At 47.5% G+C, this 14,157-nt stretch overlaps 1 protein-coding gene across 22 annotated transcripts in view; it reads left to right on the top strand.

The window, feature by feature from the left end:
* Positions 1-14,157, top strand: part of LOC144125621 (alpha-1-macroglobulin-like) — a 166,410-nt gene that overhangs the window by 103,478 nt on the left and 48,775 nt on the right. For all 22 annotated transcript variants that reach the window (XM_077659184.1, XM_077659166.1, XM_077659165.1 and 19 more), the window contains 7 exons: positions 9,314-9,493; positions 9,940-9,995; positions 10,160-10,229; positions 10,433-10,546; positions 10,769-10,853; positions 12,659-12,764; positions 13,500-13,730. In XM_077659184.1, the coding sequence (XP_077515310.1) occupies positions 9,314-9,493; positions 9,940-9,995; positions 10,160-10,229; positions 10,433-10,546; positions 10,769-10,853; positions 12,659-12,764; positions 13,500-13,730 (842 nt within the window). The remainder of the gene's footprint in view (positions 1-9,313; positions 9,494-9,939; positions 9,996-10,159; positions 10,230-10,432; positions 10,547-10,768; positions 10,854-12,658; positions 12,765-13,499; positions 13,731-14,157) is intronic.

Here is a 14,157-nt window from a genome sequence, read left to right on the forward strand (position 1 = left end):
AAATGACGCCTGTCTTACAATTCTCGCTGGACACCCGTACCGCGCCGTAAGGAAAAGGAAAATCCCTTCCCTTACGGCGCGGTTCAGGTGTCTACCGAGATGCGCTGCTCATGGCCAAAGATGCCGACGACACCGGCTTTTCCGCGACACGAGCTCCTTAACGCTGTCGCGTTAAAATGAAATGAAAATTGGTTTTAAGGTAAGGAAATGACGCCTGTCTCACATATCTCGGTGGACACCCAAACCGCGCCGTAGGGGAAGGGATCCCTTCCCTTTGGGGGTCGGGGGGACAACGCAAGGATCGATTTTATCGCCGTTCCTGTTTAATCTCGCCTTGATCAAGATACCGCTGAGGCTAGAATGAATATCGGGACTTAAACATACATTTTATGCGGATGACATTACTCTATGGGTAACCAGGGGCAGCGACGTACAGTTGGAGGAAACCCTACAACAGGCTGTCGATATTTTGGACGAGCTAGCAGGGGAGGCAGGACTCTCGGGCTCTCAGCCGAAGTTCGCGAGCTTTTCGTGCTTAGGGATAAACAAGAGGGATACATGCGAGACACTGTGCCGCCACCCCAGTTAGAGGTGAAAGTGGGGGGAGCACCGGTCGCAGAGGTCCAAAAGGTCAGGATCCTGGGTCTGTATCTGCAGGCAAACAAAGATTAAGGAGGCCTTGGAAAGGCTTTAAAATACAGTCAATGCTACCGTGAGGCTAATACCAATCGTAAGCGAGGGGTCAAGGAAAAGGACTTGTGTGAGCTGGTGCAGGCGTTCGTGCTCATTAGAATAGTGTATGCGACGCCTTATATGAAGATGGAAGCGACGGAGAAATCCACTGAGTGGAGGCTATGATTAGGGAGGGTTATAAGGCGGCCCTTCGGTTGCCTAACAATGTGTCTACCGAAAGGCTGCTGAGATTAGGGGTGCACAACACCCTGGAAGAACTGCCGGAACACACTTGGTGATGCAACTCATTAGACTTTCAAAAACGAGAGTAGGAAGGGACATCTTGAAGAGGCTTGGCATTGGAGTTATGCTCCAGCTGGGCACATGAAAATTCAGATGATGCGAGAAATGCACAAGGGCTTGTACATAAAACATTTGCCCAAAAATATGCATCCGATACATCACGAGGACCGAAGGAAGGCAAGAGCCAGAGCGCTTTACGTTCTAAGTAAGGGAAGTAGAACGGGGCAGTCTACATAAATGTCGCCGAGTATAAGGACAAGGACGCATTTGCAGTTGCAGGGGTGGACGGGCGGGGACGCTTGGTCACCTCTGGATCACTCAAAACCCGCCACTCAGAAACTGCAGAGGAGGCGGTGATAGCGCTATCTATAGCTAGTACTAAAGCTGACCTGATTTTCAGCGACTCTAAAACAGCCATCCGAAATTTGGCGAGGGGCAGAATATCTGTCACAGCGGCACGATTGCTAAATCGGGCCACGGGGCGAGGGTCTACGGAGGTGGAAATTGTCTAGGTACCGGCACACTTCGGGACCCCCGGGAACGAGGCGGCTCGCATAAATGCTCGAGGTTTCGTCAGCCGAGCAGGTGAGCCGGACGTTCCGGGGAGGTCCACGAGAAATGGGCCGGTGTCCTTTCACGACATTAATAACCATTACAAACTTTAGCGTAGAATTTACCCGGCCCGGGACAAGCAATCGGTGAAGGCGCAGGAATGCGTCTGGCGAAGATTGCAGACGAGATCTTTATTAACGCATAGGTGTTAAACAAAATCTACCCGGACGTGCAGCCGGAATGCAAATGGCGCAGCTGTAGCATAGCGCCGCCGCCGGCGAATATTATGCGTGATCCTTCTCTCGAGCAGTGGGAGGCCGTGTTGGCCAGCTTAGGCCCGGTCGTCCAGACCAGGGCCGTGCACCATGGAGTGGGCCACCCAGGTCGCCGTCAGCCATGGGTCGACGGCCATCTACCACGGAATCGTCCGCACACGCGTTCTGACGAAAAGTTTTCCCATCCATCCGACGCGCGGTGCCGACAATTACAACTAAGCGTTCCGGTAAACATTAGGTTTGCAGCTGCTTCTAAAGGGGTTGGCGTCATTCGAAGCCCTCGTGTGAAGTGCAAATCACATAATGTATGATAACGGCGCCTGCAAACAATGCGAAGCACGTTCCTTCTCCCGCGTGTTTCCCGGTAAACATTATTGTTGCGTTTTCGTGTCGTTGTAAGAAAAAGCGCCAGGCTAAAAATTGAATGTACACAGCATATCTCCTTTCAAATCAGGCATACAGCATGCAGCTCAAGTACATTTCATTCGTCTCTGGTTTCAGCCTTTCTAGAGCCAAGTGTGTGAATTTTCAAGTGGCGTCGCAATGGCTAATTGGGCGTCGTTATACAGCTTCACTGTCCAACCACCTTCACAGCGTGGATTGGAGCCACAAGTTTTTTTTTTTTAAAAGAGCGTTAGCTCTTATTCATCACGTTTCTAAATAGGAATGTAACAAGGTGAGAGTAAATAATGTGCTCAAGAAATTTGCAGGGTACGCTGGTTAATGAAATGGGCCTATAGTTTAGTGGTGGTGGTGGTGGTGGTAGTGGTTTTATTAAAAATAATAGTATAAAGGAAGGAAAAGATTTTTTGCTAGCCCCGGCATCTGCCATCGATACTGAAGCACCTGAGCTGGGGCAGCGGAAATAAAGGATAGCAGGCAGAATGGAGAAATGAAATGAGAGAGGTGAGGGGACAGGAAGAGAGGATAGGGGGAGAAGTAATATGTACAAACTATTTACACAATAAGAAATGTGTCCAGGTTGTGCGCTGAAACACAGGTACGTGATTTATATAAAGGAACCACCTTCCCCACCTTCCAGTCTTCTAAATCCGAGAAATTCAAGATGGCGGCCCCCATAGTACATCGATATAACAACCCAATTGGTGACTGATTGGAGACGTCATTAGTACATCGAATTGGTGATTGATTGGTGAGGTCACTGGTTTTGTGACGTCATAATTAACGTAGTCACGTGACTAAGTGTAATCGATTATAACTCAGTAATTAATGAGGTCATCATAAAACGAATTAGAAATTTGGAATCCTCTAGATGAGTAGAACACGTTACACACCAATATTACCTAATGAAGTTAATGTTTAGTTATGATTGGGTTTAATTTAATTCTTATATTTAATTAACCGATGACCTCATGACCTAACTAATGTCATATTTGTAACGGGCTCTATGAGTAGAACATGTTAGATACTAATACGCCTAATTAGGCTAACATTTAATTATGATTAGGCTTAACATGGCGGCCGTGACGTCAGCACTCGGCAGAGTGGTAACGCTCGTTACTTCAACTTCTTCCAGACGGTGACGGCGTAATTTTTTCGCTTTCTCGACAATAATACGCCTCGCAGGTTTAGCCGAGCATCGATCAATAATGCATCTCGGCGACCGCAGTGAAATAAAGGGTCTTAATATTATCGGGTGTTTAGCCAATTTGAGGAGATTATAACATCGAACTTTAGGCGCACAAACTGTGTGTGGTCATTAAAGCTGGACACGTGAACCGCGCAACTGGTATCATGTCTCTTGCTTCTGTTCTCGTAGCAGTGACAAAGTGGGACAATATGGCATTTTCATTTTACGCAATAGCGTATACAGCTCGTTCGGTCGAAAAGCCGTCGGCGACGTTGTAGCAGTAGCTGTGTGCGCCGCGTGTCGGAAATATTCGGGGGCTGCGTAAACAAATAAAAAATCTGGCACTGGCTTATGGTTTTTATGGTTTTGTGGGTGTTTTTAACGTCCCAAAGCAACTAAGGCTATGAGGGATGCCGTAGTGAAGGGCTCCGGAAATTTCGACCACCTGGGGTTCTTTAACGTGCACTGACATCGCACAGCACACGGGCCTCTAGAATTTCGCCCCATCGAAATTCGACCGCCGCAGCCGGGATCGAACCCGCGTCTTTCGGGTCAGCAGACGAGCGCCATAGCCACGGCGGCTTGGCACTGGCTTAACTCGGCTAGCCCTGGAATACAGCGGAAAGCAAGCACGCTTGCTAAGCGTCTCAGGCTCGTCCATAGAAGCTCCGCTAAAGTGCACTAGTACACTTTAGCTCCGCTACACGCTCGCGACAGCCGTTCTATATATATATATCCACACGACCACGTGGCTAGGACATGGTATCACATGGTCTTACGTGAACGGCATTTGCAAGGTTGTCAACGCCAATGAATTCTATGAACGCCGTCGGCTCACTTGTTTTGTTTGGTTTTGAGGAAAGGAAACGGCACAGTAACCGTCTCACATATCTCTGTGGGCACCCGAACCGCGCCGTAAAGGAGGGGATAAAGGAGGGAGGGAAGGAAGAAAGAGAAAACTGAAAATTAATATTAATAATAATAATTGGTTTTGGGGGAAAGGAAATGGAGCAGTATCTGTCTCATATATCGTTGGACACCTGAACCGCGCCGTAAGGGAAGGGATAAAGGAGGGAGTGAAAGCAGAAAGGAAGGAAGAGGTGCCGTAGTGGAGGGCTCCGGAATAATTTCGACCACCTGGGATCTTTAACGTGCACTGACATCGCACAGCACACGGGTGCCTTAGCGTTTTTCCTCCATAAAAACGCAGCCGCCGCGGTCGGGTTCGAACCCGGGAACTCCGGATCAGTAGTCGAACGCCCTAACCACTGAGCCACCGCGGCGGGGCACTGAAAATTTAAAGTTGGATTTTGAGGAAAGGCGCGGCACTGCGCAGCGGCAGAACACCTGTGGCTCGGTGCTACTAGCGGCGCATGCGCAGTAGAGACTAGGGAGCGAGAGAGAGAGAGAAATATCCGCGGTGAGGCGCGCGTTGTGACGTCATGTGCCTCCTCGGAGCACAGCCATGGCGAAATGGCAAGTTCGCGGCCAGTAAAGCTTTCGCTTTAAAACGGCCGCCGCGGTCGGGTTCGAGCCCGGGCATTCCGGATGAGTAGCCGAGCGCCCTAACCACTGAGCCACCGCGGCGGGTTCTTTACCTAGCGCAGTTAAGCTTTTCGCTTCAATAAACTTCCTTCTTGTTTGCTCAGTCGTTTGTTTTCTTCGTTTTTTCGAGATATGCTGCCTCGAACGCTCGCCGGAACAAACGGCGGTTATCAGCAAAACTAAGGAAGGAAAGAAAAAAAGTTCGGTTCTTTCCTACTCACAACCCCGCCCGAAAGGCAGACCAAGTATACTGAACTTACATTCGAATAGTTCACCAGAAGCTACCGCAGTTCGCTTTGCTTATAGACTGAGGCTTCAAGGTAATAATGAGGCTCTAAAGAACTACTGGAAAGTAGGAATCTGTTGAGTACTGCAGGAGACTTGTGAGGCCGGCGGGTTGCACTAAGGCGGTGGTGGAAATATTTTAATGAAATGGTTTAGGAGGTTGTAGCAGATCTACACGCGTTCCTCTTTCACCAAACCAAAATAAAGAAAAACAAACTGACGACTTTGCGCGCGCGCACACTCCCATTGTGCCGGCATTCTGCTGGGTGACGATACCGCACTGCCTCGGCTCTTCGAAGTTTGGCTTCCTGTTTATCGGAAAAACTTTCTTTGAAACGCTACTCTGCCTTTAGGAACGCCACGACGATCTCGAGTGCCGCCTTCGCAGCATCCGGCCGCTTTTCTCCTCGAGGCTTAAAGTGCAGCGTCTGCGGCGCCTCACGCGTCTCTTCCGGAGGGAAAAAAAAGATGCGGAGAAGACATTGATAGGATTAGGGCTTTTGCTTCCCCGGACCGTTTACATAGACGACGCCGGATTTTGTTGCCTACACTGGCGAGGGGCTTTCGGTTGCCTCGTCGTGAAGAAAGCAGCGATAATAAGAACAAAACACAGACAGGCCAATGAGATTCGAAAAAAAACAACGCCCTGGATCAAACCGAACTTTGCCTGTGTGTGCAGTGGAAGGGAGCAGCGCCGTTCGATATACTCCATTCTCCAGTGAACAACGCGGTCTTCGGTGAGCGAATCGACTAGGTTTGCTCTGCTTGCAATTACAAAGGTGTTCCCGCCGACAGAATATGACGACCATAGATTTGCGCGTATGATACGCCTAGCACTTGTCGTATATAGTACGCGAGGTACGTTATGAAGGGAGAATCATTACAGCAACAGAGAAGTTGTTCTCGCTGCTGCTGAAGACAGCCGTGAATTTACGAAAAGGTGTTTAAATTTTTCAAGTTCCGATGTGAAACGCCGCAATACTTTCGCTGATGCCGCTCAGCAAGAACGGCATCTTACAAAGCAGTGTTTGTGTGATTGTAATAAGATCCAGTTTCTTAGCGAAATTGTTGACGTTTTGCGGCGCACGGCACTGAGTCGGCACATTGCGCCTGAATTCTAGTGGTTACACTTTGGATATGTCACGCTTTGGAGGAGTCTAATCAATTCTTATGTACTTAAGAAATTCATGTTCCGCCCTAAGTCACTTTGTTTTAAAGTGTCTTGGTGCGAATATTCCACTATTCTATGTTTAGCGAAGTTTGCTCTTAGTGGCACGCGGTATTTTCAAGCTCAGGAAATTTTTTTTGTCCGGGGCCGGCATGCTTAAATAAGCAACACGTAAAACACAAAACTTGTCACGTAAGTCCTCATCGTAAACAAAACGAAGTAGGAGGAGCATCTCTCATAAGCTTTGATGCGTCCATGCCAAGAACATCTCACTTCCAGGATAAATGAAATTTACTCCCCGTTTTCTGTCTTCCATAAAGGAGGAGTTCGAATAACCGATTGCCCCGTAGAGCGAGCATTGGTAAAGAACATAAGCAAGCTTATAGGAGGCTCACGAAGGAGGAGGGGGAAACACTGCGCCGGATTTTCACCTTGGAAGCCTGACGTGGGTGCTATTTCGCCTTCTGCATGAAGTATAGCGCACTCCAGACGCTTGGCGGCCGCGTTTGTCTTCCGCGTTTAATATTTGTTTTTAGGATGTTCAGTCCTTGTCCTTTCTGAGACTATGACAATGAAACATTGAGAGCTTAGCGCTCATTTTACTCCTTCCTTGTGGGAGATTAATCCTTGGAATCAACGCACTGAGCGCCAGGGGTAGCTTGCAGCGAAGATCAATTAAATTTTATAATGACAAAGCGAAGTTAGACCTTTTTTTTTGCTTTCATTTTTACGTACGTTTTGTTTAAATCCTCATTTTGTTTCAGTTGACTAGCTCACACAACGCCTCAGTTTATTTCGACCTGTTTTGCTCTCTGGGCTACACTTTTTACTTTCATTTTATTAATAGCGTTTCCTCGGCGACATTTTGTTTAGTACAGGATTTTTGTTCGCATGTTCCTGCGTACGCTTTTTCGACTGCATTCTGAAGAATTGGTAGCACATAATAAAGAAACCTGTCTGTAGCAGGACGTTTAATGGAGGCGATTTATCTGGCATGTAGCGACCGGCTTTTCTACCATGAGCACAGAATCTCTCATGAACCTGTCTAGCAAACCGTTTGCACGGATGAACTAAAATGGCGTTTCGAAGTACCGTAGAAAATTTTCAGTGCTCTCTGCAAGAAGTGTGTTTCGTCGATACTAAACATCGCCGAGCCGTGCCCTTAGCCGACTTTTGAAGTTTTATTTCTTTTTTTCCGAACTGATGAACTTATGGACAAGCAACTGAGAGCACTGCAGAAAAGACGCCCAATGATGTTTTAGTACTAATTTCTCGGCTGCGAATCACTAGCAGTCATTCTTCTACAGAGTCTGTCCTGAAAGTAATGAGACAAGTCGCGGCATAGCGAGCACATGCGTTAGATTGATTAGGAAACCGGTTTTGTGGGAAGGAGGGGGAACCTTCACCTTCGCATTGCGACGAACTCAGCCGGCTTCGACCAAGCGAAGCGAGCGAGTGGACGCTTTTGAGCGTGTGCCCCTGTTTCGTCGCTGCATCGAGGGAACCATGGAGCGAACGATGGAACAGCGCTGCGTTGAACTGAATAAGTCAGCTACCGAGACATTCAACAGGGTCAAGACAGCATGTGGGAAGGATGCAATGTCCAGGCCAAGAGTGTTCCGATGGCACATAGCATTTGCGTTCAGGACGACACAGTCAACATTACCGTTCGTAACCGTCGTCGACGGGTGCCCGGACCCTTGCTCGTCGTGAACGCCTTCACGGCCGTCTGTAAATGCTCTGTGCCATTGGACCACTCGCGATCTGGACGTTGCATCAATCCCACATGTTGTTTTGATCATGTCGAATGTCTAGGTAGGTGACTTACGCAGTACAACGCAAAGTTTCACCGCGTTGCGCTGTTCCATCGTTCGCTACATGGTTCCATCGACGCAGCGACGAAACAGGGGTACACGCTCAAACACGTACACTCGCTTCACCTGGTCGAAGCCGGCTGAGCTCGTCGCAATGTGAAGCTGAAGGTTCCCACTCCTTCCTCCAAAACCGGTTTCCCAATGCAGCGCATGCGCGCGCCACGCCGCGACTTGTCTCATTACTTTCAGGACAGACCCTGTATGTCTGTTACAATATCTAAAGCTACGATACGGAAGTACTATGGTGATAAATCTGAAGTATTTTCAATTGCGAATGTACAGTAATGAAAGTCGTGCTTTCGAAGTTATGTTCTGTGTTTCATTGAGACGAAAAAAAGCTAACCGAATTTAAAGGGGATGCGGGTACTTACTTAAGAGGCAGAAACGTGGAGGCTAACGAAAAGGGTTCAGCTTAAGTTAACCACAACCCAGCGAGCTATGGAAAGAAAACTGATAGGTGTAACGTTAAGAGACCGGGAGCGGGCAGAGTGGGTCAGGGAACAAACGCGGGTTAATTGCATCCTTCTCGAAATCAAAAGGATGAAATGGGCATGGGCAGGGCATGTAATGTGAAGGCAGGATAACCGCTGGTCCTCAAGGGCAACGGAGTAAATTCCAAGAGAAGGCTTGCGTAGCAGAAGACGGCAGAATGTTAGGCGGGCAGAGGAGACTAAGAAGTCAGCAGGGGTACGGTGGGCGCACCTGGCAAAGGAGAGCGTTAATTGGAGAGACATGGGAGATATGATGATGATGATGTCCTCAGACTTAATGACACATCGTTTTTCGCTTAAGTTTTATTGGCGACTGCGCCATCATTTGGCTGTCAGAAACGCGAAATAGGCAAATTAGCATTTTTCTTTCTCTTCGGTGCCTTCCTCTATACACTTGGCTGCATTATGACATCGTATTCACGATTCAGGTGTTTTGTAGAATTAATTGCTGTACAAACGTGCACTGAGCAGAAAACTTTGAGTTATTAATCGATGCGGCGTCCAAGAGAGCCACATTTTCAAGTCATCGTTTAAGCTTAACCTCTATGAATGTGCAGGTGAAAGCACCTTTCTGCCGTTCCGAGTGCCCGAGCACCTCGACAGCCAAGCCAAGATCGAAGTGAACGGAACCTTTGGAGACTATGTCTTCGGCGATCGGAAAGAGATCGACTTCCAGAAGTCCAAGAACACGATCCTGGTTCAGTCCGATAAGGCACTTTATAAGCCTGGACAGAGGGGTATGAACTGCTTCTCGTTTTCCGTTGTTAATGACTTCTTTGCAACTTTTATTGGCTATTGACAGGAAATTTTATAGGAAAGTATTTTAGGCTGCTGATAGGAACTGGAAATATTTGCAGTAAAAGAATTTAAGTAAACAATATCCTTGCTTTAAGCTGGAGTTTTTATTTGGGGTTTTAAAACAATGCATCTTGTCCACAGCTAGCCCCTCTTTTTTGTGTCTATAACTCTTTGTAATGCAGGCAACTGACAGTGTTGTGTTTGGCGAATTATAACAGCACGTGTATCTTGGGCTCGCCCAATAAAAGAACAATGTAGCAAAGCTTAAGGCAGGCTTGAAAGTGCTGACAGCGGTCACACTGCAATAATTGAGGCTGGGGTGCCTCTGGCTATACCAGCCCCTACATGAAACTTTAAACTGACGTTGGCAAAAATTGCTTTCCAGTTCAATTCCGCGTCCTCCCTATCAACAATGAGCTGAAACCAGTCACCGATGTGAAGGTAAGCCTCACAGAATTTCACTACATTTTGAAGGGAGACAGCGAAGGCGGTCTTTACGGTACGTTTTGACAGTATGTGCTAAAGTTAGATTACAGTTCCCCATCCACTTGAACCCGTATGTAAAAAAAAAAAATGTCGTCCAACTTGCTTTTACTCTCCTTCAGGCAACTATTTACGTGACAAGTCCCAGCGATGTAAGAATAGCTCAGTGGAACGACGTGTCTTTTGAAAAAGGTAAGTGCTTTAGTATATCTCAATCTGGCTCTTTCGCATAAAGTTGCTGCTTGTATTTACGAATATTCTTAACATTTTTTACAATCGCTTTGCACACGCCTAGCTAGTTTATTTAGTTTCCTATATTTAAGAGAGAGGGAGGAAGCAGTTACTTAAATGGGTGGAACTGTCCTTACGTTTTCTATTTGCTTTGTACCTTGCAGGCATTGTCCAGAGAGACTTTCAGCTTACAGAAGAGCCTGAGTTGGGTCTGTGGCAGATAGTCGTCGAACTTCCCACGCAAACCGTGAGGCAGCACTTTGAGGTGAACGAATACGGTGAGTCACATTTGACCTTTCTCGACGTAAGAAGTGCATTTACTATACCAACGCCAACTTGAAATTGTTGGCAAAGAGCGAAATTTCATGCCAGGAGTGCGCCAACTCTATATTTTAGTAAAGGGAGGGTGCAAATATTATCGCGTGTTTTGCTAATCATAATTCTCGAATCTTGTTGGACGGAAAAAAGAACTTGAATCAAAGAATTGCGTTACCTTGCAGTACTTCCCAAATTTGAGGTGACCATCAAGCCTCCATCCTACGTCTTGGCTGATGCAAAGGAGATCACCTGGAAGATTTGTGCCCAGTGAGTTCTTTATTTTGTTTGCATGGTCACTGAGTCCCGTCTCGTACTTTCGATGAGATGGGGACATCAGCGTTTTTGCGTAAATGCAAATAATAGAAGGAATATTGAAGATGACAAATTGAATGACCGTAGGCACAACCGACATGGTAAGTACGAGACAATGAATATAATTTCCAACATTTAGTGCACCGGGGAACATACTTAAGAACGTATTTAATCTCAATGTAACATCCGGGTACAAAATTATGCAGCAAACTTTATTTTCTTGTGCTGCATTCCTCAGAATTGTCCATAGACTTGCTTTTTTTTTCGAACTTTTCACTTGTTTGCCTGCAGCTGGTTCAGAAAGTGTAAACGAGAAATCAGGTGTCGATGCGATTAATAGTGTGGTTTTGTAGGCTTGTTGGTTCAGAGTCTTGCAAAACACAGTAGCGCAGCACTAGACGAAAGCACAAAGTATAGAAACGAATGCGATCGCTTCTAAGTCTGCAGTCCGCTCGGCCTGGTTCTCTTCCTCCGTCACGTGCTGATTGTGCGCAGCCGCCTTTCTCCCACCTTCAGCGAAATACTTCCGTGGTCTCCGCTTGTGGGGACTTTCCACTATGGTAGACACACGCGGCGTTGATTCTGGCTCCATTCCAACCTTATAGGCAGATCTGTATAGGCACGTCTGCACACAAAACTGCCGCCGAGCCCGCCACCGCGCTAGTCCATGTCTAGGGTGCCTGGATGCCAGCGCCGCCGGGGTGGAGACAACTTCAGCGGCGCCGCCATATTGAATCACACGGGATCAGCGGCGCTAGCGTCCGTAACGGCGCCGTTCATGCTCTCGGCGCGCTTCAAAGTGCTTTAACTTGAACGGCCTTTTGCAGCGAGAGCTACACTGGGCTACCAGTCGAGCATTTCGCGGTTCATGGGAGAGGCAAGTTGTGATTCAATATGGCGGCGTTGCTTAAGTCGTCTCCACCCGGCGCTGGCATCGAGGCACCCTAGTCCATGTCACATCACCAGCGCACCTGCCAACTGCCAGAGCACCTAAAAACTGGCATGTCTAGTGGTCTCATGACGTCTCGCACTTCGGCGTCCAATCAGCGTTTGCATATGTCACCTGCCAACTCGGCAATGTCACGTTGTCTCATGGAGTCCACAGACCGTCGACCGTTCAGCTCTCGGCATGTCACGTGACCCTGTGATGTCATCGCTGTCTCGACCAATGAGCGAATTTTATGGCTAACCACGGCAATCTTTTTCTTGATAATGCTTCTAATGTTACTGTATTAAAATGTTTTCTACTGTTTGCAGGGCCTTTACATCAAGTACGTGACTTCAATTCCCATAAATCAGAGTTGTGTTTTGCTTCAGGTACTCAGACATTAGACTCCGACAACAAATATTTTTTTTCATTACCTCGGCAGCAATGTGAAAAGTGATTTAAAGCGTTTAAGTTAACGCGGGCTTGTCTCAATGTGCTTACTAAGCAACTTATTTAAATTATAAAATTCTGAGTACACTTAAATCATCGTGGCCTCACATTTATCATGATCACGTGGTAGCGTTTTCTTAAGACACGTTCTTCTACTAACGCCGCAACTATGACTAATTTATACGAGCCATTTCTTATAACCTGCAATCTACAGATAGAGAGCAAATGTCGTCTGCATTTCAACTTGCAGTGATCTTCTTGACTGTGCTGTTATGTTCCTAGCGAACTAGAAACTCTTTTTTAACGATAGAAGAGAAACAACAGGCTGTGCCTCTGTTTTTCTTGAACTTTTCTTCAACTTGCGTGCATTCATACTTCGCAGCTATACTTTTGGACAGCCAGTGGACGGCACCCTGACGGTGAACGTGACATACGAGCGTTACAGTTGGGAGAAGGACGACTACCCAAAGATCAACCACACAGGACCCGTAAGGCTGCCCTTGTTTCCAACTCGCAGAAACGATTTCAGCGCTCCAGAACACCTTGCAGAGCAAAGCAGCCGGTTCTCGACAAATACGATATTACATTTAAAATACGGTTACTGGGAGGTATATATACACTTGCATACAGAATTCTGCATTCCGCTATTCGGAACCCAACGGGCTGAGGCCTCAAGGCAGATCGCGCGCCCATTCACTCAGCGCAGCCCTGGTCGCCAAGATCAGCCACTTCATCGTCCAGTGCCCGCACATAGCACTTAGTAACGATACTTTCATTCAAATTTGGCAAAACGTACAGCTGGGATTATCGCTTTCTGCAGGGAATGGTCACACTAATGATGCGAAGCGCATATATGCATTGGAGGCAAGGAACTTGGGAACTTCTTGGGAACTTCTTGCTTTCCAATGTATAAAAGCTTTATATGTTGCACTTACTGTTTTAGAAAAAAGAAACAAATAATCGTTCTGAATTGATTTGTAGTAATAGAAAGAAGGTTGTTAGGTATGCGACGCGCTGCTTTAATTTTTTTTGGGCCACGTGTAAATGCAGCGCGTCTTCGAGGTCGTTATGGACAGCCAAAATGTGCCAGTTTAGCGTCAACTCCCGGAAAGGTCTGCTGGTTGTCACAGTAGACGTTTACTGTGAGCGCGATCACCGCAGTATCTGTGCGTGCGATCATCAGCTGGGCAGAGGAACTCATTGTAAGCTACCACGCCGCGCAGATCAACGGCTGCTTCGACATGACGGTGAACACGAGCCTGCTGCGCTTCAACGAGAACTACGAGATCTACAAGCGCATCTACCTCGTCGCACAAGTGAACGAGACCGGCACGGGCATCACGATGAACAAGACGAACTACATCAGCCGCAGCTTCAACCCGCTTGAGCTCAACTTTTTGGAAGGAGACCGCGGAAAGAACTACTTCAAGCCCACCATGCCTTTCTACGGCAGGGTGAGTCCCCCTGACGCACGCCGACTTATGCGTACGTGATGTTATTCAGTTTAATTACCTCGTTCATTTCATCGCGCCGTACGGGCACTGATATTCCGGACACAGCTGCGCAGTCAGGGGTCGCGCGAAGTATTTCCGGCTGCCGGCCTGTAGACAAGAAAGACCGTGCGAAATATCCCACTGGTTTCGCAACATCAACAGGCTTCACAGCTTACTGAGATTTTTAATAACTGCTTCCGCTCAATTTATCGAACGGCGAGGACATCTCTCCTAACGGAATGGGGGAAGCTTTCAGCCGTTTTAGTGCGAAAGCACTGCTTAGCCGTGATGCTCGGAGTAACTCTGTTAAGCTCGGGTTAGTTCGGAGGGTTCGGGTTAGTTCGGAAGGGTGACCTTGAGGGGGACTCAGCTTGGCCAAACCTAGCAT

This window comes from Amblyomma americanum, chromosome 3 (genome assembly GCF_052857255.1).
Source record: "Amblyomma americanum isolate KBUSLIRL-KWMA chromosome 3, ASM5285725v1, whole genome shotgun sequence".
Lineage (NCBI taxonomy): Eukaryota > Metazoa > Arthropoda > Arachnida > Ixodida > Ixodidae > Amblyomma > Amblyomma americanum.